At 51.7% G+C, this 25,428-nt stretch overlaps 10 protein-coding genes and 1 non-coding gene across 11 annotated transcripts; 6 read left to right on the top strand and 5 right to left on the bottom strand.

The window, feature by feature from the left end:
- Positions 1-378: 378 nt before the first annotated feature.
- ARG8 (acetylornithine transaminase) lies at positions 379-1,803 on the bottom strand (the record flags this gene model as incomplete). The annotated part of the gene is made up of 1 exon (XM_041692582.1): positions 379-1,803. One exon carries the CDS (start codon positions 1,801-1,803, stop codon positions 379-381), a length of 1,425 nt encoding a protein of 474 aa, XP_041545952.1.
- Positions 1,804-3,649: 1,846 nt separating this feature from the next.
- On the top strand, positions 3,650-5,185 carry AKAW2_60453A (putative clock controled protein (Ccg-8); the record flags this gene model as incomplete). Its single annotated transcript, XM_041692581.1, has 2 exons — positions 3,650-3,950; positions 4,017-5,185. 2 exons carry the CDS (start codon positions 3,650-3,652, stop codon positions 5,183-5,185), a joined length of 1,470 nt encoding a protein of 489 aa, XP_041545951.1.
- An 805-nt stretch (positions 5,186-5,990) lies between these two features.
- On the top strand, positions 5,991-7,271 carry AKAW2_60452A (FluC/FEX family fluoride channel; the record flags this gene model as incomplete). The annotated part of the gene is made up of 1 exon (XM_041692580.1): positions 5,991-7,271. The coding sequence occupies one exon, from the start codon at positions 5,991-5,993 to the stop codon at positions 7,269-7,271; it is 1,281 nt and encodes a 426-aa protein (XP_041545950.1).
- A 409-nt stretch (positions 7,272-7,680) lies between these two features.
- AKAW2_60451S (SDR family oxidoreductase) lies at positions 7,681-8,868 on the bottom strand (the record flags this gene model as incomplete). Its single annotated transcript, XM_041692578.1, has 1 exon — positions 7,681-8,868. One exon carries the CDS (start codon positions 8,866-8,868, stop codon positions 7,681-7,683), a length of 1,188 nt encoding a protein of 395 aa, XP_041545949.1.
- Positions 8,869-9,203: 335 nt separating this feature from the next.
- AKAW2_60450S (aspartic endopeptidase) lies at positions 9,204-11,021 on the bottom strand (the record flags this gene model as incomplete). The annotated part of the gene is made up of 1 exon (XM_041692577.1): positions 9,204-11,021. One exon carries the CDS (start codon positions 11,019-11,021, stop codon positions 9,204-9,206), a length of 1,818 nt encoding a protein of 605 aa, XP_041545948.1.
- A 1,549-nt stretch (positions 11,022-12,570) lies between these two features.
- Positions 12,571-13,793, top strand: AKAW2_60449A (NmrA/HSCARG family protein; the record flags this gene model as incomplete). Its single annotated transcript, XM_041692576.1, has 5 exons — positions 12,571-12,613; positions 12,668-12,882; positions 12,950-13,103; positions 13,158-13,490; positions 13,540-13,793. 5 exons carry the CDS (start codon positions 12,571-12,573, stop codon positions 13,791-13,793), a joined length of 999 nt encoding a protein of 332 aa, XP_041545947.1.
- A 756-nt stretch (positions 13,794-14,549) lies between these two features.
- On the top strand, positions 14,550-16,490 carry AKAW2_60448A (translation initiation factor eIF-2B gamma subunit family protein; the record flags this gene model as incomplete). Its single annotated transcript, XM_041692575.1, has 7 exons — positions 14,550-14,675; positions 14,744-14,798; positions 14,875-15,944; positions 15,999-16,075; positions 16,125-16,183; positions 16,245-16,285; positions 16,344-16,490. The coding sequence occupies 7 exons, from the start codon at positions 14,550-14,552 to the stop codon at positions 16,488-16,490; spliced, it is 1,575 nt and encodes a 524-aa protein (XP_041545946.1).
- A 378-nt stretch (positions 16,491-16,868) lies between these two features.
- On the top strand, positions 16,869-16,940 carry AKAW2_t60016A. The gene has a single exon. It is a non-coding gene; the product is annotated as a tRNA-Cys (tRNA).
- Positions 16,941-17,533: 593 nt separating this feature from the next.
- AKAW2_60447S (putative AAA family ATPase GCN20) lies at positions 17,534-19,789 on the bottom strand (the record flags this gene model as incomplete). Its single annotated transcript, XM_041692574.1, has 1 exon — positions 17,534-19,789. The coding sequence occupies one exon, from the start codon at positions 19,787-19,789 to the stop codon at positions 17,534-17,536; it is 2,256 nt and encodes a 751-aa protein (XP_041545945.1).
- Positions 19,790-20,172: 383 nt separating this feature from the next.
- AKAW2_60446S (Zn(II)2Cys6 transcription factor) lies at positions 20,173-22,429 on the bottom strand (the record flags this gene model as incomplete). Its single annotated transcript, XM_041692573.1, has 5 exons — positions 20,173-20,565; positions 20,628-20,916; positions 20,968-21,391; positions 21,444-22,180; positions 22,248-22,429. The coding sequence occupies 5 exons, from the start codon at positions 22,427-22,429 to the stop codon at positions 20,173-20,175; spliced, it is 2,025 nt and encodes a 674-aa protein (XP_041545944.1).
- Positions 22,430-23,412: 983 nt separating this feature from the next.
- On the top strand, positions 23,413-25,020 carry ARO8_3 (aminotransferase-like domain-containing protein; the record flags this gene model as incomplete). The annotated part of the gene is made up of 1 exon (XM_041692572.1): positions 23,413-25,020. The coding sequence occupies one exon, from the start codon at positions 23,413-23,415 to the stop codon at positions 25,018-25,020; it is 1,608 nt and encodes a 535-aa protein (XP_041545943.1).
- Positions 25,021-25,428: the final 408 nt, after the last annotated feature.

Genomic DNA, 25,428 nt, shown 5'->3' with positions numbered 1-25,428 from the left:
TTAGTCCGGTGTGGGTAGGTGAGAAACACGCATGTTCTCTGAGGTTGCAGTCGGCCTCGTCCCTTAGCTTGTGAGGGGCTAGGTGCGGCATGGCCATGGATGGTGAATGACCCTTGTTCGGACGCGGTCAATAAATATCGGTGCCCTCATACGTGTATTCAATACCGGGATGGTGAGTAATTCATCGTCAATTCTAAATTCTATCCCGCCGTCTATATACCAATGTAGCAGGTATCAATATAAGAAACAACACAGAGATAAATGTCCCGGGATCCAATAGCATAAAGCATGTCACATCACAAGTAGAATATATGCACAGACCGAGAAACGGTAATTAACTTTTAGTGTAGATCGTTCTAGGGACACTCGCGCACCACTCTAAGCCTGAGCAACCACGGCTTCCAGAGCCTGCTCCAGAATCTTGAGGCCGGACTTGATCTGCTCCTCGGTAATGGTCAAAGGAGGAACGAAGCGGATGCAGCCCTCGCCTGCCGTGATGATCAGCATGCCGCGCTCCCGGGCAGCACCAACCAAATCGCTGGCCTTGGAAACAAACTCCGGGGAGAGCTGGACACCACGGATCAGTCCGCGTCCGCGGATCTCCGAGATGACGTTGGGGTACTTCTTCTGGAGATCCTTGAATCCAGACACAAGCAGGTCTCCCTTGGTCTCAACAGACTTCTGCAGCTCGGGGTCCGCCAGACGGTTGACAATGTGGTGGGCGACACGGCACACCAGGGGGTTACCACCATAGGTGGTACCGTGGTCACCGGGCTTGATGTGTTTGGCCACGGCCTTCTCGGAGACAATAGTGGCACCAATAGGGATACCGTTACCCAGGGCCTTGGCCGAAGTCAGGATGTCGGGGTGAGCTGCCTCGCCAGAAGCAGGTGCGAGAGATGGGTGGGCGTGAGCCCAGAAGGAGCCGGTCCGGGAGAGACCGCACTGGATCTCGTCGAAGATCAAAACAGCACCAACCTCGTCACAGCGCTTGCGCAGAGCGACGAGGAACTCCGGGGTAGCCACATTGATACCTCCCTCACCCTGGATGGGCTCGACGATCACACCACAAGTCTTCTCGGTGACGAGAGTCTCGAGCTGAGCCACATCGTTGTAGTTGCCGTACTTGAAACCAGGCAGCATGGGAGAGAAGGGAGTCTGGTACTTGGGGTTCGGGGTTGCAGACAGAGCGCCCATGGTGCGGCCATGGAAGGAGTTGTGGAAGGAGACGACTTCGTGCTTGGCGCCGGAGGGGTCGAGCGAACGACCGACCTTGCGAGCAAACTTGATGGCGGCCTCGTTGGCCTCGGTTCCGGAGTTGCAAATGAAGACCTGGGAAGCATCGCGCATGGCACCGGACTCCTTAGTAACGTCGATCAAGAGCTTGCTGAGAGCTCCGGTCCACGCATTGTAGTAGAGGTTCGAGGCGTGGACAAGCACCTCGGCTTGCTCAGCGATAATCTGGGCCACCTCGGGGTCACAGTGTCCCAGAGAGTTGACCGCAATACCAGCCGTCAAGTCCAGGTATTTCCGGTTCTCCATATCCCACAAGTAACATCCCTGGCCCTTGACCATGACCGGCGCCGGCCGCACGTAGGTCGGCAACATGTAGGGAGATTGATCATTGACGAAAGCCACGGATACGGAGTCAGCAGCAGGATCGGGGTTAGGCACGGCGGCTTTGTTCTGAGACTTCACATGTTGCGAGATGGAGAAGAATCGCTGCTGGGGCAGTGAGTCAATGCTGGGGACGAGCCGACGGGAGACGGGCAACCGCCGGGCGGCGAGACGTGCGAACGACATCGAATTGAAGGAATTTGGGATTGGGAGATGGGGAACGGAATAGAAGATGAGGAAGGTAAGGACAGGCGACGCCAGGGAAGAGACCTGAAGATCAATAGATGATCAGGCAGCTGGAATTGACGTTGGGAGCAAGAAGGTGCAGACCCAAGATTGGGAACTGTTGACTTTCTGCTGTATCTCATGCGGCATCGGCGCTGCCGGATCAGGTGACTGGCAGCCATGTGACTCATGCTCCGCTTTTAATAGATTGATAACAGTCACATAGCGGGTCTATGATTGACACAGTAGAATTAGTTGTCTTAAATTCTCAAAGTCTTCATCTAGACTAGGCTTGGCCTTGAACACCAGACACAAGTACAGTAGACAGTTATTCCCATTTACTGTCAGGCATGGGAGAATACACCTCAAACTTACCCCCAAACCGCAACCAATTTTCTCCGCACTCTAGGCACTTTCGCATCAAATGCACTTGACACACCCCCACGGACTATGAGAACCAATCCACCAATCCAGACCTCTGGCACTCAGGCAAGAATTTGGTTTCGTCTTCAACATGATGCACGGTCCGCTGGGACTACTGTTGCAAAAGTACCAAACATCTGATATTAATAACCTGGATTATCTTATTGATCAAGCCATCTGTTTTCCCGTCCTCCATTCGGCTAGGGACTGGGGCTGATGTGTAATTTGTAACCTCTATCAATAGCTGCTTATTGGCTGGAAGATGAAAGCTGGAAAGTCTGGAAATCACTGCTTTCCATGTGTCAGTCATAGCATCAGTATCTAAAGCACCCCCGGCTTCAGCGTGGGATACACCTCAGACGCAAAGCATAATCGTAGCAACTTGTGCACATGATATCACGCGGCTAAGAGTTCACTCGGCCGGAAGACGGTCTGTGGTCACGTGTCAAGACGTTGGCGATGCAGCACTCTGAAAAGGGAATGAGTGAGACTGCTGGACAATTGTAATGATCCATATCAGTGGCTGGCACTTTGAATGATCAATCACTTGCCGACATAACAGCCGTAATACTTAAGGTCGACAGGTGTATGTTAAGGGCTGAGTAATCCAAGGACAAGAAATGGAAAGAGTCAGGATAAGTGGTCAACTAAATCTTGCAGGAGTCATGTGGAAGGCGCCAGGAAGGCAGGCGGTGGGGCGGCGCAATATGACGCGGCATCACATGTCAAAGCGAACGAATTGGGTTGTGAAGGCGGAAAAGAGTTAAAAGTTATTAGTGATTTATGCTGCTTGGGACAATGGAGTAATTAAGCGCCGAGCAGGATTGGATTCAGTAGTTTCCACGATCAGATGGTGAGACGAGTCATGATTCATGGGCTGAACGTGAAAATCCACGGCCGACTTCCGAGTCGCGCGCATGTGACGAGAAAAACCTCTAGCAAGTGCCGGGCAGACATCGATCGTAAGAGGTACATGTGGATGTGAAGACAGTATGACAATGTTGTAATACCCTGGTAGTCAGTAAGGAATGGAATAAATCATTGAAACCCTCAGTACCAACAACTACTACTTAGTGACGGAGTAAGTAAGTGGAGGAAGGAAGGAAAAAAAGAAAGTACTAAGCAAACTGCGCGGGGGAAGAATTTCCCAGAGCGGGATTGATTGCACGTGAAAGTGCCCCAACCTCAGCCCAGAAAGCAAAGCAATTATCCCATCGCAACCCAGAACAACTTCCGACAAGGGATCTTCGTCCCTCCTCCCACGCCCATTGCCATCCGGTCTTACTCCTCAATTCTCATTCCTCCCTTACTCCCACTAGAGCCAATTTCAGGCTCCATCCATCCATCCATTACCCTCTTTCCTTTTTCGGGCCTCCGGGCAGCCATGGACCACCGCTCCAACGGCAGGTCGGTCCCGAAAACCTCCCTCTCTGCGCGCCCAGACGCCGTCTCTGCGCCCACTGGCCCTCCTCATACTTCAGCGCTATCTACGGCCTCACCCTCAACAACCGACTCCTCATCTGACTCCGCCCCTCCCACTGCCTATCCCCCTTTTCATCATGTTCCTCCCCCCATGATGGACGTCGATCATTCTACCGTAGCGGACGACCGTTCACGTCGAGCCACCAGTGTACTATCCATGGATGATATCGAAGCCGCTCAAGCCCTGGAGGGCCTTCGCACTGGTATGTCCTTTTCGTTCCTTGCCCTTGGCCTGTCCCGGTTGAGTTTTTAACAGTTGATGGTATTAGACTACGGTCAATCGCCGCGAACGTCGCAAATGAATCGTCCCGAATCCAAGCAGCAACCAGAGCCGTTGCTATCTCTACTCACCTCCACCCATCCCCTCATCTCGTCCGCTATCAACGGCTCTGTGTCAGCATATACCAATTCTAAATCCTATTCCCCTCGTTTCAAGTCAAGCGCCGAATTCCTCGAGCGCAACATCGGCTCTCCCGTCGCCAACACCGTTGGCACTGTAGGTCGGAAGACTGGCGTGGAAAGTGGCCTTCGGTGGGCTTTACAGCGTCGGGTATCCTCGTCCGCCCAGTCTAGTCGCTCTAAACGCCGTAAGGTGAGCAACGAGCAACAGTCTACCGAGGTCGACGTAGAGAAGGGTCCAGAACTGGCGATGAGGCTGTCGCCGGGAGAGGGTCCTCCACCCTACGATGATCAGAGGTCCCCCAATTATGACGACATCAATCGAGACAGTCCATCGCGGCAGACCCCGTCCACATGGCAGAGCCGACTGATGATCTCGACATCCGGCCTGGGTGTGGCCATGAGTGAGGAATCGCTCCGGAGCCTGCAATATTGTCTGACCTGGCTACGCTGGGCGAACGGACGGCTGGACAAAGCAATCGAGGCTCTCAAGGCCGCCCTGAAAGAATGGGATAGCTCGAGACAGCAGAATGGTGACTCTACTGCAGAGCAGGACGCTTCCAGCACTACCCTCCTCTCGAATCGGATCCAAGCCGTCAAGGCGGATGTGCTCGCGACGCTGAAACGTGTGGTGGACATTGTCTCCAAATATGCCGGGGGAGCGCTCCCGGAGAATGCGCGGAACTTGGTGCGTCGGCATCTGACCTCACTGCCGCATCGGTTCCAGATCGCGTCGACCTCCAACCCGCCGCCGGACTCCATGGCGGCAGCATCCGACGCCACCGTTAGCGCCCATCGGATCCTCGTCTTGGCTCAGGAGGGCTTAGACATGATGTCGCAGGTTAGCGGTGTAGTCAACGACACCCTGGTCAGCGCTGAGCACTGGTGTGAGAAATTGGGTCGGAAGCGCTCAGAGGGCAAAGCGCCGATCAAGGCTCCACCCCGAGAGCAGGATGAGCCGTACCCGGCGGACATCAAGGCCCCAATTCAGGAGCCATCCCCTCAAGATGTCTCTATGACAGGAATGGAGAAGGCTTAGTGGTGCTTGCTATCAGCGCTCGGCGCCGTGCGAGCAGGTCACTGCCTGGTGCTATTTAGCCAGTCTGACGAATGACAGTCCTTCACTTATTAAATGAGGATCGGTCCCTTTCTTTACAATTTGTTTCTTTGTTCTTATTGGTCACTGTATCGCATTTAGTTCTGCAATCTGCAGCTTGACCGCTCCTTCATGTCACTATTTTCTTTTTCCTTGTGCGGCGGATGTATGGCGTTTCTCTTGTTTGACTCTGGCTGGCGGTTGGGCTGGAATTGGATACCTGGATTGTTTGCTGAATCCAACCTGGTGCATCTCTCTTCCCTGTGATACCACCTTTTTTTCTATGAACCTACACAGTACAATGATGGCTCCAGTGATGAAAAGTTCATGACTTGAAACCTGCTTTATTCCTCTCATGCACCGACTTGAATTGGAGCTCTCCGATGCCCCCTTGGTTGGATGTAACGGTCCGGGAATCGGCTGACTCCCAGTGTGAGCGCGTTTGTGCTAGTGAATAGTTGATGTCGAGTATGCATGCTTATTGCGAATTCAAATGAATCTCGTAGAGTAACCCTGACTAGACCGTAGTGTATACACTAAGTAGTAGTCTGCACAAAGTACCAAGTTACATCGGAAAGAATGCCGAGCGGGATCCACCAACCAACTTTTTATCTCCGATAAACACCAGCATTTTATCCCTCGACTAGAACAAGAACTTCTACACCATCTAACCACCACCAATCCACTACACCACACCACACCATCGCAATGCGCTAACACCCCAACAACAATCGCAGTCCTCACTACCATGTCACTGCCCACATCCACTAACCCCAATGGCGCCCCCGCGCCCTCAGACCCAAGCGCATCATCAAACGCCGCCGCCGCCGCGGCGACCAACACCACCAACATGGACGAGAAACCCCCCTCACCACCACTCGAATCCGCACCCCAAGCGCAACCCTCCGAACCCATCCTCCACCCCATCTCTCACAAACTCACCCAATTCTACACCATCTCCTACCTAATCTTCTTCGCCATCTTCGGCACTCTCGCCCGTCTCGGCCTGCAAGCCCTAACCTTCTACCCGGGTGCCCCCATAGTCACCGGCGTCCTCTGGGCCAATGTCGGCGGCTCCCTGCTGATGGGGTTTTTCCAGGAGGATCGGAGACTATTTCGCGAGGAATGGGGCAAGCCCAATAATAATAATAATAATAATAATAACAACAACACGAGTGATGCCGCCGAGCAGGCAAAGCAACATAAAACCGTCAAGAAAACCATCCCGCTGTATATCGGTCTCACGACGGGGTTCTGCGGGTGTTTTACCTCCTTCTCGTCGTTTATTCGCGATGTGTTTCTCGCGTTGACGAATGATTTGCCCAATCCTTCCTCTGAGGGGAATGTTGTGTCGAGGAATGGGGGATACAGTTTCATGGCTCTGGTGGCTGTTATTCTTAGTACGGTTTCGCTGAGTCTATGTGCTTTGTTGTTCGGGACGCATCTTGCTGCCGCGCTGGATGGGGTCACTCCTACGGTTCCGTTCCGGTTCACGAGACGGGTTTTGGATCCCGTTATGGCGGTGCTGGGTTGGGGGTGTTGGCTCGGCGCGGTGTTTCTGGCCATTTGGCCGCCGGATCGACATGATGGGAGTGGGATGGAGGTATGGCGTGGTCGGGCGGTGTTTGCGATTGTGTTTGCCCCCTTGGGGTGTTTTCTGCGGTTTTATGTGTCTTTGTTGCTCAATGCGAGGGTGCCGAGTTTTCCGTTGGGCACTTTTGCGGTGAATGTCTTTGGGACGGCGGTGTTGGCTATGTGTTTTGATTTGCAGCATGTCGCGGGGATTGGTGGGAGTGTGTTGACTGCGTGTCAGGTCTTGCAGGGGGTTATGGATGGGTTTTGTGGGTCGGCGACGACGATTAGTACTTGGGTCGCGGAGTTGAGTGCCCTTGGGCTTGCGGGAGGGGGGAAGAGATGGGCGGCGTATGTCTATGGGGTGGTTAGTGTGGGTGTTGCGTTGGGGTTTGTGGTTATTATTGTGGGTTCGTTGGGGTGGACGAGGGGGTTTGATGGGCCGGTTTGTGGTTAGATGTGTAGATGTAGGTTGTAGTAATAATGTATATAATATGGTATAATGTAGTATAGTATAGTATATAGTATAGTGTAGAATATGTGTAATGTATAGTATGTCTTTGGTTTCATTACTCATGGAGTCATTCCAGTGTAGCGCTACTTCTTCATGGCTTACCAGCACGCGCTGGTTTGCCTGCCTGTCCGGGGCATCGAGATCGTTGTAGATGGCGGTTCCTGTGCATCGCCATGGGGTATCCGAGCAGGTCCCTCTTCAGGGCTGCGGAGTGACTGCAATGCTATATCCAGTTCAGGTTCTTGTACTCCAGCGGCGCTTGATATGCAGTGGCCCTATTCCTGCAGCGTTGATATCGCGGGATTCGCTGCTCAATCAGCTATTGTGATCGTAGTCAGTTGAATGTGTATCATCACTTCACATCCATCTCATCGCCCTCTCGGCCCCCCGACACAGAAGCAGGGCCCTTATCCTTCCCCTGCCCTTGCTGCTGCCCCTGCTGCTCCCCCGTCGGAAAACTGAGATACTTCCAATCCTCAATCTCCTCGATAATACACTTCAAGCGATCCCGAATACTCTCCACGGCATATGTCCCCAAGATCAACCTCAACGGTGGATACGAACAATGCCCCAACTGCCATACCAAATGCGCAGCCTTAACCGCACTTGCCGGCTGCTTATCCCCCAACCACATGAGCATGCGCTTCGCATGCGCCGCCGGCGCCGTAGGTGTATTATACGGCTCACTCGGCGGCTTGACCAAGAAATGGCCATAGAGCGGTAATGGCGACCCCAGCGCCAACTTATTAGCACTATCATGCTCGTCTTCCACGCCGTACCCACCACCGCCAAAGATACTCTCTTCTCCACCACCCACCAAATCCCCCACATCATCGCGTCTCATATGCCCCGGTTCCACCAGCGTCGTCTTAATATTAAACTGATCCACCTCATAAAGCATACTCTCCATCAACCCCTCAACCGCATACTTGCTCGCACAGTACGGCCCCAATCCCGGCACTCCCAGAGCCCCCGACGTAGAACTGAAGATCAAGTACCGCCCGGCCCCGCGCTCCCGGAAGTGCGGCAACGACAACTGAATCATATTCAGCGTGCCTGTAAAATTCGTCTCGAACTGGTCCCGGATATCGTATTCATCTTGGTCCTCGCACGCCCCGATTACACCGTACCCGGAGCAATTGGCGATGATGTCTATGCGCCCGAAGCGCGCGATCGTGGCGTCGATGACGCGTTGAACGGTGGGACGCGCGCGCACGTCGCAGAGTAGTCCGAGGCATTTGTTGGGGTGTTCTTCTTCGAGCTTGGACATGGCTGCCGGGGTGGTTTCGAAGGTGCGGCCTACTGCGCTGACGAAGTCATTTCGCGATAAAGCCGTTTTGACGAGTGACCGGCCCATGTGGCCTGTTGCGCCGAAGATGAGCCATACGAGGGGCTTCGGGGGGTTCGAGGGCCCCGGGGGGTCGGTGGTCGAGGGGAGTTGGAGCTTGGGTTCGCGGGTCGATGTGGTTGCGGATGCGGTTGGGGAGACGGCCGATCCGGGGTTCTTGGTGTGGTTATGAGGGGAGGTGTAGAAATCCATTGTTGTGTTGTATGTTGGGTGTGGGAGAGGAGGGTTATAGCCCGCGCCGCTTGGGCTGTGAGATTGGGGCGTATGCCCGATTAGAGTGAGATGTAGGAGTGACTGGAGTGGGTTGAGACTGGAATTGAGGTGAAGCTGTCGGGGATTTAAGACTCCCGAACTACTTCAGATTTACTCCGCACTGCCAGGTCCGGGGAAGTCACGTGGGGGTCACACGTGCGTCTACCAATGGCTTACTATGTAGTTCTACTTTGAAGATATGGATAGTGGGACAATCTAACAGTTAAATTGCACTCTAACTTTATCTAGATCATGAATTTGTAGTGGCTAGCCTCTTAATGCTTGTCGGCTGCGTACCTGGGACTCCGACGCAGTCGCTTTGCGGGAGGTTCAGTATCCCGGTCAGCACCAACAATGGCCCAATTTTCATCGTCCTCCGGGGACGAAACACGTTCCGTGGCTTTCTGGGTCTCATCTGACTGCCGCTGTTGCTTGCGAGGATGGTACAAGGAAATAGTAAATAGTTCGAAGTTCTTCGTGGTATCGCCCGCATCTTTGGCGGAATCCTCAGACGCCTGTTTCTCCGCAGCCTCCTTGGAAGCATTGGTGGAGGGGCCATCTTGGGGCTTGGAGAAGATACGGGAGAAGATGGATGCTTGTCCGCTACTCTCAGCCGGATCCTTTGCTTCCTTATTATCCGCAGTTGGCTCCTCTTCCTCGTCTTCTTCCGCATCGCTGAACTCCCACATCTCGTGGATTTCCTTTCTCACCAATGCAGTCCCCCACAGAGAGATCAGGACCCCAGGTACCAGGTACAGGAGCGCAGGCTGAGGATGATCGAATACCTGCATTACGATCAACGTCGCAAGCATACCCAGGACATAACCAACTAGACTGGCGGTGAAATAAGGCTTAGGGAAAGATCGGGCATCGTGGTAGGGAGGGTCCAGCTGCGGCTTGCTTGGCGCCACGGAACGGGTCCAGAAACGTTCTCCCCATCCTCCTAGCGCGGACTGATATACAGGCTTGACAATTTCCGAGCCCTTGCCATCTGCTAGCGCCTTTTGCTGGCCCTTGCGCTTGTAGTATAAGTAAAGATCGAACCGAAGAGCCAGACCCACCATCATGCCGGGAATGATGATGTCGCCCAAACCTAACATAGCAAGGGAGATAGTATCAGGAGCCTCCCCAGGCGCTGCAGGGCGCGGAAACAGGAGCTTGATCGGGACGTCTAAGGTCTTTGCAACCGTTACCATCAGTGGCGTGAAATAGACAAAGTAAATGTCATAAAAGAACAGAGATCCTAGGATCAGCGATCCGGTGATGAAAGTAGATGGCGACATGAATTGCAGGGTACCATAGCAGAAACTGAATCCCAGGAAATTAGTCAACCACCATGGCTTAGACACGAAAGTGAAGTAACCAATCGTAGGGAATGATACAGCTATGCTGATAATGTCCAAGATACTAAGCCAACATTCAGTGCGGAAAACGCGATGTATATGGATCCTAAGCTTAGCGCGCCAATATACTATTTCACGGCAAGTCCAAAGTGCTGCGCGAGCAGTATGTGGCAATGGAATTGACCCCCAGAACCCAGGAAGGGGAGAGTTCCGGATCTCCACCTCCGAAGACTCCGATTTAGAGGTATCCTCCGAAGCGTTTTCAAAAATGCGTTGAGTGGACTTAGTCTTCCAAACTTTGCCAGAGCTGCTGTACTCGCGGGGAAAGACAAATGATCTCACGACAGCGAAGGAGTCTTTCAGGAAAGCTATAGCAAAGAGCATACCCATCTGGGAGAAATAGTAGCCAAGTATCTTATTCAGAAGTTCAGCGCCCATGTGCTTGATGACCAGATACAAGCCTCCGAGGGTTAAACCAGCTGTCAGGGGAAACATCAATGCGTCACTTGGTGCAAGTCCCTCCATCTTCTGAATACCACCACCTTCCTCTTCTGATTCGTCTCCATCTTCGTCCGACTTCTCGGGTTTTGCGGCCGACGACGGTCTCGACAGGGATGCATGGGCGCCAATGTAGATGGGGAAAAGGGCGGAGACAAGCAAATGGCCGTAGGTTGGTAGCAAAGGTTTGATCTGTGTGAAGTGATATATGGCTTGGCCCAGAAGCTCGGCAATGGGGCTGACCTCGTCCATTGCTGCGAAGATCTCGGGTTTGTTGCTAGTGTTGAAAGCAAGAATGGTGTGAAGATGATGATGCAACAAGGGATTAGTCCATGACTCAGTGTCGCAGACTTTCGAGAATGATATAGGTTTTTGTGATGGTTGTGGTCACCGTAGGGTCGTTCGGGTGAATCCGTCAAAAAGACGGATATTGTTGCTGTGCTGGTTAGTGTTGGTGGGTTTGGCGATCTGTTGTTGATGGTGCCTGGTTGCCAGTGACGTGAGCGGGTATCTGCACGTGATGATAGGTGCAGTCACGTGGTATAGTATGGAATAGCAGTTATCTATGGACTACTTAAACTATCGATTCACTTTTATTTAGCTCAGTAAAACGCCTGTGGCACTAGTCCTATCTTGAGACCTCGCAATTATCTACTCTCCTCCGTTATTTATTGAGCACTGACACGGAGGACTAGCATGCTACGACACACCGGCCCTTTTGGCTGGACCGATCCATATTCGAATGTATCATGTAGGGGACGAACATCACTGGCATCAGTAGACCGGACCAGAACGTTGTTAACGTTCATTAGTTGCCCCCTCGTCCCCACCACTGTCCAGACTGATCCTGCTTCAACCACCTAGATAAGGCATACCTGCGGCTTGCGCCCAACGCTTGATGGCCTGAGCGGTTAACAGATGGTTTCCGACTATATATATACACTGTCCACACACATGAGTCATGACTATCCGATCAGTACCAATCTAAATACAGACAGCAGGACATTAAGATACAATGACTGCATTAGAGGGGCTAGTGGAACAAGCAATAGTTGTATGATCTCATCGAGCGTGTCTGAGACCCCCCTCCCCCCCCCCCCCCCCGGCCTCCAGTGGTAGAGTAGTAGTACAACTCGCACATCATAAATCGGCCCATACATTCGACTTTGTTCCAGCTTAACACAGAGGACTATGCCTTATTATATGCCATCCGGCCGGGCCAGATGGTTGAACACGTACAGTAAGCTTTCAAGGAAGTCGGTACCTACAAAAGCGAACCAGTGGACAGGAAAACTCGCTCTGCATCCGCCTGCGAGCGTCGTCTTCCCAAGAACTGAAGCGCATCAATTGTGACTCGAAAACAGGTTTTTCAAACCATGTCCACGGCATTGTCTGTCCATTGATCGAAGTTCTCAGTGTCTCACCATGCAGACGAACTCTCCCCACCATCCTTCCTCCTCGACGAGGCCGAATACTGGAAAAGCCGCAGCTGCATCGCTGCCATAGATGCATATGCGACATGCAGAAACCATTCGCCCTGTTGGCTTGAACGTCCGCGGTCAGCCGAGCAGCCAGTCCCTCTCTACCTTGCTCAACCCATTTAGTTCCATGGCTTGCGAAGTTGTCTCACCGCAGGGGTAGACGTTCTGGCGAGGTGGCGCGCTTGATGAATACAAATATACCTACCTCCCCTCAGGACTTCGTCTGACAACATTGCCAAGTCTCTTCGGTTGTCTATCTCGAAGCATTTCTCATTCTACTTCATCTCAGCCTCCTTGTCTCGCATTGTTAGACTATAAGTATGGCTCCTCTGCAAAAAGTGATCGTGGTTTACGGTGCTACTGGTAAGTCAGGCTGGCTGCGTCAGTTGCCATGTGTACAAGTCTAACACCGCCCAGGTGTCCAGGGGCGGTCCGTCGCCCTCTCCCTCCTCAAGAGCCAGCAGAACTTCGCCGTCCGGGCACTAACTCGCAACCCCCAGTCGGAAAAGGCGAAGGAATTGGCCCGCCTAGGGGCTGAGGTGGTCAAGGCTGATGGATTCAACGATAACGACATGCAGAATGCCCTGTCTGGCGCCTGGGGATTCTGGCTCAACACCCACCACCATGACCCAGTAAGTGGCCTTCATGATTACGAATATACCACACACCGTGAACCACACGCTGATCGCCAGCTTCCAGGCGGTAACGCAACCCGGTGGCCCGACTGACGAAGATCTCGGCAACCGCCTCATCGAGATTGCAGCCAAGGCAGGCGTGAAGGTCTTCATTTACAGTACCTGCGAGTCTCCTGCGATATTTACCAAAGGCGTCGCGCCCGTTCCGGGCATGGATGGTATGTTCGTCTTGGAATTACTTCGCATCCAAGTCTGACTTTTGCTCCCTACAGCCAAACACCGATGTGAGCTGTATGCCCGAACCTTCAAGGAATTCGACGCCGTCATTGGCGCTTTCCCCGGGTGGTACTTTGAGAACTATGTCACTCCAGAGTATGCGCAGGCCTTCGGTGGCTTCCCTATGTTCCCAGACGACGAGGGCTACCTGACCTGGCACGCTCCCTTGGTAGGCGGCGAAGGCAAGGTCCAAACGGTCTCCATTGAGGACGATTTTGGTGAGATGGTGCACGGAATGTTCCTAAACCCGCTGAAGTGGAAAAATAAGACCATTCAGTGCGTGAGTGATGCTTTCACATATGAGGATATGGTGAAGACGTTCACTGAGGGTAAGTTTCCGATTCGACTTATTCAGGGAGTTGCTAACTGGTGTCGCAGTCACGGGGAAGAAAGCTCGCTACGTTCCCATGGCCTCGGCGGATGACCTCCCAACCCATGGTAACACTGTTCTCATTGAGTTGCAGGACGTCTTCAAATACACCCAGAACAACAATGGCTGGTTCTTCGGCAACCCCGACGACTTCGCAACCTGCCAGTCACTCAAGGACGAGGCCCGTCGGGATAAGGGTCTTGAGCCGGAGCCGGTCATTTCCATGACCAAGTACTTCATCAAGCACTACGGACCCAACTAAACCGGAAGGATTGGGGACAAAATGCAGCGCTGTTTCAACTTGCTAGAGAGAGGTTTATGTGCAACATCAAAAATAGCGAATATCAGAACAAGCGATTCTTTCCATTCTTTCTCGGTTCACAGTGCTAGGCACAACAGTAAACTAGCATTTTCTGTGGGAAAACTGCATCATAACACACATACTATTTTCCTGAACAGTGGATAGGAAACGGTCAGTAAATGGCGCACTCGCATCCCACGCTCAGTCTGCTGAGTTGGCCAGAACAAGTACTCCAAAAGCCAACTCTGCGCCATACGTAAGTAGTAGTTCTGGTGCCGGCGCCAATTGTTGGACAGGAACAGTCCGGATGCATGACTTGCAGGAAGGGGGTAAAATCATGGCTAGACTGCAGTGCCTACACTCTCACAGGATAATTACCTACAGTAGTATAAATAGTCTAGGCGGTGAGGCTTTTGTTCTGTTTGTCGGCATGACAGCGGTGACCGAGGGCAAAATTTCGGGCGGAGATGAATTATTATCACAATCCATTCTTGCGCTTCACACTCATTCCTCTTGCGGAAGGCATTTGACAATCATTGCAAGATTGCATCCTTCAGTCGCTCATTCTAATTGTCTGACAGTATTTGAGGATAACTTTAAAGCACTTTTCTCGAGCCCCTGCAGCTTCAAGTGCTCCCAATCCCTGTCTTCAACCCCACCACCATTGCCCGCGGGGTTCTGTCATAGTCATCCAGAAATTCGGAATCGCAAACCAACATGGTCCACGCCACGCCAGTACCGAGCAGTGGCTTCCAAGCCTTGATCCTCTGTGGTCCTGGTGAGAGCTTGAACACCATCTCCTCTAATCCCGAAGAAAACCCAAAATGCTTAATTCCCATCGCTGTATGTATTGGCAAATTCTCCGCGCGGGACTCCAGACCAAGCAGTCACTAATACCAATGGATGCGCAGCTCAGGCCGATGGTATACTACCCGCTGGATTGGTGCAAGCGCGCAGGAATACACGGTGAGCGATGACAATGCGCCTCACTGAGGCCGTTGGGTCTTGCGATCCTTGCTGAAGTGAAAGACTAACGGCTCAGATATCGTCTTGATCACACCTCCCTCCGCTCTGGCTCCCCTCAAGGCCGCTCTACAACAGAACCCCTACCTCACGTCACTCTCTTCGCCCTCCCCCACGATCATTGCCCCGAAGGACCTCAAGATGACGACAGGAACCGCGGAACTACTGCGTCTACCCGAAGTACAAGCTTGCATCCAATCCAATTTCTTGCTGTTGAGTTGTGATCTGCTGTGCGATATCCCTGGCGAGCATTTGCTTGAGGCATGGCTCGCCTCGCAGAGTGAATTGGGACCCGCTGCCCAAGGAGGCTTGTCCGTGTTCTATCCCGCGAAAGGCATCCAAGACGAGATCAAGAAAGAGCCTACCGATTTTGTGGCGATTACTTCTCTCGACCAGGATGAGGTGCCTTCTGTCTCGCGTCATGAGCTCTCAAAACTTGTCCTGTCAATGCCCATGGACACCTTGAAGGAGCAGGTAGAGAATGATAAGGGGCTTCTGCTTCGTCATACCCTGGTGGAGAAGCATGCCTCGGTCAAGATGTTGACCAGCTACCGCGATGCACACCTGTACATTCTGCCTAAGTGGGTTCGATCGCTCGCACAGCACCAGGAGCGCTTCGAATCCGTAAGTGAGGACTTGATCGGCTACTGGGCGAAAGCGGGGTGGCAGCGTGGACTGAGCGCCAAGCTCGGCATCGATGAGATCGTGGGCGGGCAGAAGGAGACTCAAGATGATCATGGAAGCAATGATGGTGACTCTTTGGAGGAGGAAATCGACCTTCGCAGCATGACCACTACGCACGCTCAGGGTTCCGAGTCCCGCAGCACGAAATCTACCGAGTCCTCTGTGGAAGTTCCGCCCATCCTCGCATACACGACCAAGTCGTCCAAGCAACTCATTCGGCGCGTGGACAGTGCTGCCTTGGTGTTGGCCATGTCTCTGCGTCTTGCCAAGCTCGAGTCAGTCGAAGAGGTTGGCCGCGCTGCTGCCTCGCCATTCAGTCACGCCGCCAAGATTGCTACTCCGGAGGCAGTCGCTTCGAAGTCTATCGTCACGAAGGGCGATTGCTTGTTGGGGTCCAACGTAACGGTAAGCATCTTGAACTTTCAACTGTCATCATTTCAACACTAACACCTTGCAAAGGTCGAGGAAAAGTGTGTCATCAAGGAGTCCTGCATTTCGGCCAACGCCAAGATCTGCAGCGGCGCACGTCTCACGAGGTAAGCTCCACGATTTTGTATTTATTTCTTAGTCTCTAACATTGATTAGGTGTGTCATCATGGACAACGCAGTCATCGGACCCAAGTGTGTCCTTACAGGATGTATCGGTAAGTCTTCTACGATAAAAATGACTCCAGGGAATAAGGACCATGATTGACAATTACATAGTCGGCAGATACAGTCAGATCGGAAAAGATTCCGTACTCAAGGTGCGTCTGAGTTCTGCTAAACCATATATTAGAGATCCCTTACTAACTCCTTTTACAGGACTGTGAAATCCAAGATGGCGTCGTGGTTGAGGAAGAAACCGATGCTAAGAACGAGCAATTCATGAGCTTCGAGGGACTCGACGACGAGGATGATGATATGGACATTGATGGAGAAGGCGATAGCGGTGATGATGAGGGATTCTAGATTAGGTGGATTGTATATTATATAAGTAAATACTTATCAGCATAGTATATATGATCCTACTGCATTATGTCTTCAAATAAATGAGATGACGAGTCTTTCACCTCCTGGTCTATAGATGGATGTTTCGTGTAGAAGAGATGGCTACAATTGATCTAAAAACACCTATCTACTAGGAACGTTGGTAATGATGCAACTCAGAAAATACATACGAAAGTAAAGCGCACTCAATCATAGACATCACAACCACTAATGTCGATAGAACAGACACCCCTTCTGCATGTTGTCTGAGCCTGATGTTAGGAGACAAAGAACAGGCATAGCATTGAAAATCGTCTTTTGGTTAAGAATCAAACAAAACAGCAAACCAAACAACAAGAAGGGCCGGTAGCTCAGGGGTAGAGCGTGGGACTGCAGATCTTAAGGTCACGCGTTCAAATCGCGTTCGGCCCTTTCTTTTTCTTTTTTGCCGCTTTTTCTCCTTCCCCGAAATCTCTTATGACCAACTAAGAAGAGAATTATTCAACACCACCTTTTTTTTTTTTCCTTTTTTTTTTTTTTTTTTTTTTTTGCTCATATAACTACTTTATATTTATACTTTTCTGGTGAGAGTGTTGGTCCCCAGATCTCTGATACCACCCTAGTACTAGTATCGTGTAAGGGTACAGCGGAATTATATATCCGAATAGAGCTATTCCGCTCGTCGAATCGTCGAAGTTCAATTCAACTGTGCTTGAAAGATAATCTATCAGAGGGGTAGTAATTACTGAAACCATTACTATGATCTCAATAATCACGTCAAGCAAGATGTAGTATGCTCTTCTTTCTCTTGCAGCGGTCAGCTATGCCTTCCGACCACCTAGTTCTCCATAGAACCTAGTAACTAGCTTACATACTACTCTAATATCCTTCCGCGGCGTACAGACCGCAGCGGTTACAAGAATTCACAGCTCAGCGAACATAATCCGCTACTACTTAAGAGAAGAGATCATTGAAGATAGTCCATAACATTTTATCATTACTGGCGAGCTCATCACTTTCCCCCCTTAATGAGCAGCAACAACACCCGCCTCATTAGCCTGAGAGCTAATCAACTTCTTATAAGCATTGACAGAGCCATCAAACTTATGCACCGTACCGTTATCACAAACCCAAAGACTAGTGCAAACGTTCTGCAGCATCGTAACATCGTGAGAGACCATCACCACACCACCCTCGAAGTTCTGCAGCGCCTCAGACAGCGCATCCATACCCTCAATATCCAGATGGTTAGACGGTTCGTCCAGAACCAGGATGTGGGGGTTCGTCAACGACAGACAAGCAAAGGCGACACGGGACTTCTGACCTCCGGACAGGAGCTCCATGCGCTGCAGACCCGTCATACCGGTGATACCGAAGGCACCGAGGTGTCTGCGGTATTCTTCGTCTGTCTTTCCGGGGTAGGTCTTGGCCATGAAGCTGACGGCGCTGGTGGTCAGGTCCAGAGCGTCGACGTGATGTTGGGCGAAGAAACCGACGCGCAGGCGGGCGTGTTGCGAGAGGAGACCCTTTGTCGGTTGGAGTTGGCCGGTGAGGAGCTTCAGTACGGTAGTCTTACCGGCACCGTTGGGACCAACGATACCGATACGCGAATCGAGTTGTACGTCGAGGTCCACGTTGCGGAGGAGGGGACGGTCGGGGGTGTATCCGAAGGCGATGTCGGACATTTGAACGATGGGGGGAGAGAGTTTCTCGACCTCGGGGAACTTGAAGTGCACAACGTAGTCGCTCTCGGGAGCTTCCAGGATGGGCATTCTCTCGAGTTTCTTGATACGGGATTGGGCTTCGGAGGACTTTGCGGCGTTGTAACGGAACTTGTCGATGAAGGCTTGGAGATGGGCGCGCTCGGCCATCTGTTTTTCGTATTCGCGCTTGGCGTTCTTCTTGCGCTCTTCCTTGGTGGCGTAGAAGGAGTCGAAGTTGGCGCCCTTGTAGTAGTCGAGACGCTCGGAGTGCTGGTGGATGATGTCGGTGGCGACTTCGTTGAGGAATGCTCGATCGTGAGAAACGACCAGGATAGAACTGGGGTATGTTTGGAGGTAGTTGGAAAGGAAGGTAATGGATGGCACGTCCAACATGTTGGACGGTTCGTCCAGCAGGAGGAGATCGGGTTCGCAGAAGAGGGCTCGGGCAAGAGCCAATCTCATACGCCAACCTCCGGAGAAGGTCTTGGTCGCGAATTGCTGTCTCTCGGGCGAGAAACCGAGACCGGCCAGGATACTGGCGGCGCGGGACTCGGCCTTGTCGGATTCCATCTCGGCGAGTTTGGAGTGGATGTCGTTCAGTGTGATGTCGAGACCCTCGCGCTCGTGGTCCAGACGGGCGGCATCCTTGGAGGTGTCTGCCATGGAGGATCGCTCTGCTTCAATGTCTGCCAGCTGCTTGGTGATCTTCTCCAGGTCGGCAAGGAGGCGCTTGCGCCATACGTCGGCGTCAAGGACGGCCTGGAGAGCGGGTGTGTCGTCTCCTGTGATTTCCTGCTCGACGTGAAGAATGGAGATGTGGCTGGGAATGGCGACTTCTCTGCGACTGAGTGCGCGCAACAGCGTAGACTTTCCGATACCGTTCTGACCGACAAGACCGTAGCGACGACCATACGCCAGGGTAAGGGAAGCGTCTGTCAAGATACGGTGACCACCGACGGAGATGTCGATGCTGTCCACCTTGATGTCCTTGCTCTTGGACTGGGAGTCCGAGCCCAGCTGCAGAGGGTTGACAGCCATGAAGAACTCTTCGTAAGACATGGTACTGTCGGGCTGGTTGAGGAGACGGGATGATTCGTATTGCACCGTCTTCATCTGCTTCTTCTCCTGCTTGGCACGAATCTTGCGTTCGGCCTTCTCGAGCTTCTTGCGGTCAACCTTAGACTCGACCTTTCTGGCATTAGCCGACTCCAGATCGACGTTACCTCCGGCAAGACCCAGAGTAGAAGACATGTTGCGTTGGGAGCCGACATTGATGGCCTGGTCGAGCTTCTTGGCGGCAAAGGGCATCTGGCGACGCTCGGCGTCGACTCCATCAGCGGCACTCAACGAGGAGATGAACTTCTCGACCAAGTTGCGGATGGCCTGTTCATTCTCGGAGGTGAAGTCACCCGATGCGGAGACGAGGAGCTCGGTGACCATATCGGCCGCTTCGGCCAGTGGCGACGGAGCGTTGGCATCTTCCACATAGGCCTTGGAGGCATGGGTCAGGTACCCCACGGAGTACTCTGATACCACGCGGTCGAGACCGGGGATCTGTGCTTGGAGTTCCGACTCCATTGTGGACAGCTGAGCGTGGATCACACTGGATTGAGCGGGGGGAAATGGACCCGGGTTGGGACACTTGTCGCTGGGATGGAGGCGAAAGGTGCCAACTCCGTGCAGATACAGGGGTCGAGAAGATGCAGGGATCTGGGTAACACTAATATGTGTCCACTGCAATCCAGACGATATTTAATCGTGTTTCTACTGATATCTAAATGGATACCCACGGGCCTCCGTCATGTGTTGTAAAATTAGAGTTTTCCCGACCCCGGCGCCCCACGGGCACGTGATCATGGGGTATATACAATTATACATTGTCTCATAGAGAGTGGCCACTTCAATTCATTCTCGTTGATTCAATATGTATCAGCTTGCAGAGACTTTCATGGACGAAATATTTACTCGGGCGCCATCAGCCCAGATTGAAAGCTCAGTAGCGGATGGTCTGCGAGACTCTCCCAGAACCCAATTTCAAAGTCTAAAGATTCCTGGTAAGGAAAGCTGGACCATTCAATAAGGTTCGGACTGCGGGGTGTCAAGTCTGATACAGGGTGCATGGGTTCAGAAGTGACCGAGTCCAGGAAGCTCTGAATCGTTTGCATGGCCTTGGACATAAGCTCATAGTTGGGTTCTTGGGGCCGAATGATCGATCCGGCTTGAATCTCCGCAGAGAGGATTGTCAGATGCTGGAGTGTTCGAGGCCGTGTTATACGGGGCATACTAGGAGTGGCCCGCTCGTTGAGAAGAGCGAGGAGGAGAATTCCTGCAGCAGGAAGACCATGATAGGCGACCTGCTCAAATTACAGTTACCTCAAGGCTACGGTACGAGCTGGGCAGGGAGTTAGACACATACCTTCCACAGGAGACACGTCCCCGAGTTTGTAAGTTGGTCACGCAAGAGAACCATGTCCACTGTGACTGAGAGTATCTGTTCGGCGATGTCCACAAGGGTGGGATCTGGCTCAGTAGGGGTACTTAGCAGGAGGAGATTCAGCAGAAAGAGCGCGTGCAAGTGATTCAGCTGCACTGAGCCGATGAAGTCGCGTTCAAAGGTGCTCAGTGTATTGTCTCTGAGATTGTTGTGGAACTGAAAATGCGGAGGCAGTGCAGAGTAGTTCTTTTCAGCCTGAGCTTTGATGTCACTGATATCGTCAGCATACACATAAGTTCTCTTTATTGCAAAGTAAACCTACGTAACCCTTTGATAGAAAAGTTCCATGTCACTTGGCCGGCTTCTCTGCAAGTTGAGTATATCCTCTTTAACCCGAGCACACAATGCAGTCCATCGAGTCTCAGCCATATAGCTCGCTTTAGTCGACGGGTCCCAGCTAAAAGGATCATTGATTTCATTATCCAGCTTTTCAGAGGAGATAAACCAAATGTCATCGGGAAGCGGACTTGAGGGAATCTGAAAATAACAGAACTGTCTATTCATGCGAGGTGGTCGACCGACGAAGATGGCAACATTCTTGTCCGCCGAATAGACGCGGGCAAAGACAGCCTTGCGTAGCTCGGTCAAGAAGCGAGGTGTATCGGGTTTTTCATCGAGATTCTCATGGTAGCCTAGAGCATATATTGAGGATATAACGTCTCCGAGCTTCCGCCATGAATAGTAGCCTGGACGTTATTAGCTCTTCATCAACGAGGCGCATTCACCTGCGAAACGTACTATGGTCCCCGTCTACATGGGAATGCACGATGAAGTTCTCATACTGTAAGCAGATCTGAAGGTCATTCAAACAGTCGAGAGAGATGGTAATCTCCAGAGCATAGTCCGCTAATCTCGTGCATAGCCTCCTAAGGCTATACTTCTTCTCCTCGGTCATATACAGCGACGGGAAGAACTGAATATCCATAGTGGCGCGGACCACAGCTGAGAGGAAGATTGCGAGTGTTTCCCATCGCATATTCTGATTAATGAACTGAGCACAGAACTCGGAGAAGGTAGAGTGCTGAGAGTATCTGAGCGGCTGGGAAGAGTTAGTGAGAAGGGATTTCGCATATAGCAGATGCCAATCTTCGTTCGTCGATGAGGGTGGTAGGGGAATGTTATCAATACATTGATCAACCATAGCACCCATAATCGCAAGATTAGTTCCCCTTGCCCGCCATAGCTTTATTAGCTCTTTCATAGCAGGCAAGGAAAACCTCGTCAGGAGCATTTTGAGGGCATCTGCACATCGCTGGACGACGAGATCATCGTCAGGCGGGAAGAGAGATGCTGTCCACGAAGCGGTGTTAGGGCTCAAATGAGACGTAGCACTTTGACTATCTGATGAAGTAATATGTTTGAATATGGCGACATGGCTGGACGACCCAAGATATCCTGGGTTGGGATATCTATTTCCTGCATGAGGTGGAGATGATGCTGGGGGTGATGATTCTGGAGAGCTAAAAGTGGTGACGCTGAATGAAGTGGCATGGTCTTAGCCGATGTATATTCGAATGACACTAAGAATTAGGGAAATCATACTGACGAGAAGATATGTGCTCTGTCACCGCATTGCTAGTCTTTCGTCTTTTGAACGGCGCACTTCTGTAGATACAAAGACCCGGTCGGTTGCCATCCCTACACCGGTTGCAGACCGGCTGTTGATGATCGCACGCAAGCTTGGACCTCCTGCAAGGTTCACATGCGGCTAATCTAGTTGACATTGTCAATCGCAGATATAATGGTGCGTTGACGCCCTCGAGGATGGATCGGCGAGTACGGAGAGACGTGGGTAGCGTTATCGGAGTCTCGGAGCGGGGTAAATGACTATGCCGAGATGAGACAATCGGCACCAGTACCACTTATATCATACTACTCTCAGACAGAAGAAAGAATCAAAAAGCTCAAGTTGGTCTTGTTCGCGTGAATATTTTGGTCGCTACGTAAGTGGAGGCTCTGGCATTCTACGATTGATACTAGTGTTTCTATGGCAGGCTTGGTCGGATGATACTGAATATACAGAACAATTTTCTGGGCAGAAAGACACTCTAAATTAGTAGTACGATCGGGAAATCATGTGCACATGTATATAGTTGGAATTAGCGTTGTGAGCGATCTCGGAATCGAATATGTTGCTACATACGCAACAGAGACCTCTACTGTTAACCTCAAACTAATACATTCCCAGGCCCCCCACCCCCCTACTCAATATGTGCTGGATCAGCTGAGCTAAATGAACGAAGGCTTATACAGACTCTTAGAGGACTAAGACCCCGAAAGCAGATGCAAACTGCGAACTAGAGCAATGGAAGGTGAGTGGAAAGGAGCTCTTCACACCTCACCGTGTACACATCAGAGACGCGGGTTTTCCGCTCACAGGTGATATCGCTGCGTTTCGACGACGACAGGCCCTGGGAAAAGTTCGCGAGTGGATATACGCATGCTCAATACATATAGCACCCTCTTTATTCCAAGTGAAGGCCAGTTAGACAGATCCAGAGGTAAGGAAAAGCAAAACGCGCGATAAGCGAAAGCCAACAAGAAGCGGGGTATTCGGAGTGTTCGAGTACATTCATTCCGATCTCTCCGGCATCAAGATAAGTGATGTCTTGTCCTGCCCCAAAATATAAGAGAATACCAAAATCCATAATCGCGAAGTAAATATTCTGATTCTTCGTAAACCAAGCCAAATATCTCATCTCCCACAATGACCCGCCTGCAATCCACCGAAATCAAAGCCCTTCGTGCTGCGGCGCCTCCTCTCCCTCTCATTCCTGCCCCACCCGTCTCCTCTGATGAGTACAAATCACCATACAACCGTACAAAACCACCAGCAAAGCACCTCGACCACCACTTCAGCCTCGAAAGCCGGAACTTTACCGGCTCAGCGTTGAAAAAGGGGTCCAGCCCAAGCGGTCCGCGCAAGATCATCCCCCTGGGAACGGGACGACCAACTGCGGACTATTATCCTTGGGAATCTATAAGCTTGAATGAGGCTTCTCCAGAACCGACAAGTAAATCTACAACAAAACCCAATCTACAATCACCCAAAGAACAGGAAAAATGCCACTCAGCGAACACCATAACCAAACACGGTTTAACATACAACCTCTCAATCGCAATGAACTACGGCTTCGCACACGGATCAGCACACTTACTCCGATTCATCACCGAGCACGTTGAGCTCATTCACAATCCCCCTTATACAGACTGGGCAACATTCCTCTCTTGTGGAGCGACTGCCGCGACAGAGTTGGCATTTAGAATCTTCTGTAATCGCGGGGACACCATTCTCGCGGAGCAATATACGTACCCCGGAACACTAGAAAGTGCTGCGTTGAATGGGATTAACGTCCACGGGATTGAGATGGATGCGGATGGCTTGCGGGCTGATGCCCTGGATGAGGTACTTTCCTCTTGGGATGATGCTCAGTCTCCCAGGCCGCACGTGCTGTATACCATCCCAACGGGTCAGAATCCGACGGGAGTAACCCAATCGCTGGAAAGGCGCAGAGCAATCTATGATATTGCAGAGGAACATGATCTCATAATCATCGAGGATGATCCGTACTATTTCCTGAGGATGGGTCCTTACCAAGACACTCAAGGAACAAATGGTACTGATACCAACCAATCTGCCTCAGAAGACGACGAAGCCGCTCAGATCTACCATTCCGAGTCCATCCCCTCCTACCTCACCCTCGACACATCCGGGCGCGTGGTACGCCTCGATTCAGCATCCAAGATCCTCGCTCCCGGGTTGCGCGCCGGCTGGGTCACTGCATCCAAGCAAATCATCGATAAGTTCACCGCATACCAGGAAGTAAGCACTGTAGCTGTTAGCGGTCCCTCCCAGCTAATGCTGTGGCATCTGCTTGATGAGAACTGGGGACATGATGGGTTTACCACGTGGCTTGTTCACCTCTCGCGAGAGTATCGCTGGCGGCGGGATGTGCTTCTTGATGCTTGCAACAAGTATTTGCCCAGGGAGGCTGTGCAGTGGAATACACCGGAGTTCGGCATGTTTTTGTGGGTTAAAGTTGACTGGACACGGCATCATCGGCTTAAGAGCTTGTCTGGATTGTCGCTGGAGGAGGTTGGTGCGCAGATAATTGGGCTGGAGGAGAGGGTTGCAGCTAGGGCTTTGGAGAAGGGAGTGCTTGTGACTAAGGGGTCGCTGTTCGCTTCAAATCAGGAAAGGAATGGCCATCTGCATTTTCGGATGACGTTCGCCGCTGCGGAGGAGGGAGATCTGAAGGAGGGGGTGAGGTTGTTTGCGGAGGCTGTGTGTGAAGAGTTTGACCTAGGAATCTAATTTAATTGAAGGATATTTGAGAAGGCACTGTCAAATGTATTCCATGTGTCTTGAATATCGGCACCTAATTTGAGGGCGCGCTTCATGATTTAGAGGGCCTCGTCAGAGCGTAGGGTTTGCACGCCAGGTGAGCGCTGACTGGCTAGTTTGGGGTTTGTATTTGGAGAGTTTATGTAGCAGTAAATAATAGCAGGGCTGGAGATGACTGTGATGCCTTTCTTATTATTAAAGGCGAATTACGAAATCGGAGAGAAGCAAGTAGATTATCGGCCAAAGAGCTAGCTGAGCGCGAGACTGTCCCACTGTGTATGGCCAATGCATTCTAGCGGTATCTTTCAGAGCATGTAAAATAATACTACTACTCAGAAATACTCGTTTTTTATAGGATCCTTATACTGGGACGCAAAG

The sequence above is a fragment of the Aspergillus luchuensis genome, chromosome 6 (genome assembly GCF_016861625.1).
Source record: "Aspergillus luchuensis IFO 4308 DNA, chromosome 6, nearly complete sequence".
Classification (NCBI taxonomy): Eukaryota; Fungi; Ascomycota; class Eurotiomycetes; order Eurotiales; family Aspergillaceae; genus Aspergillus; species Aspergillus luchuensis.
Note: the sequence above shows the minus strand (reverse complement) of the source record. Positions and strands in the feature narration are given on the sequence as shown.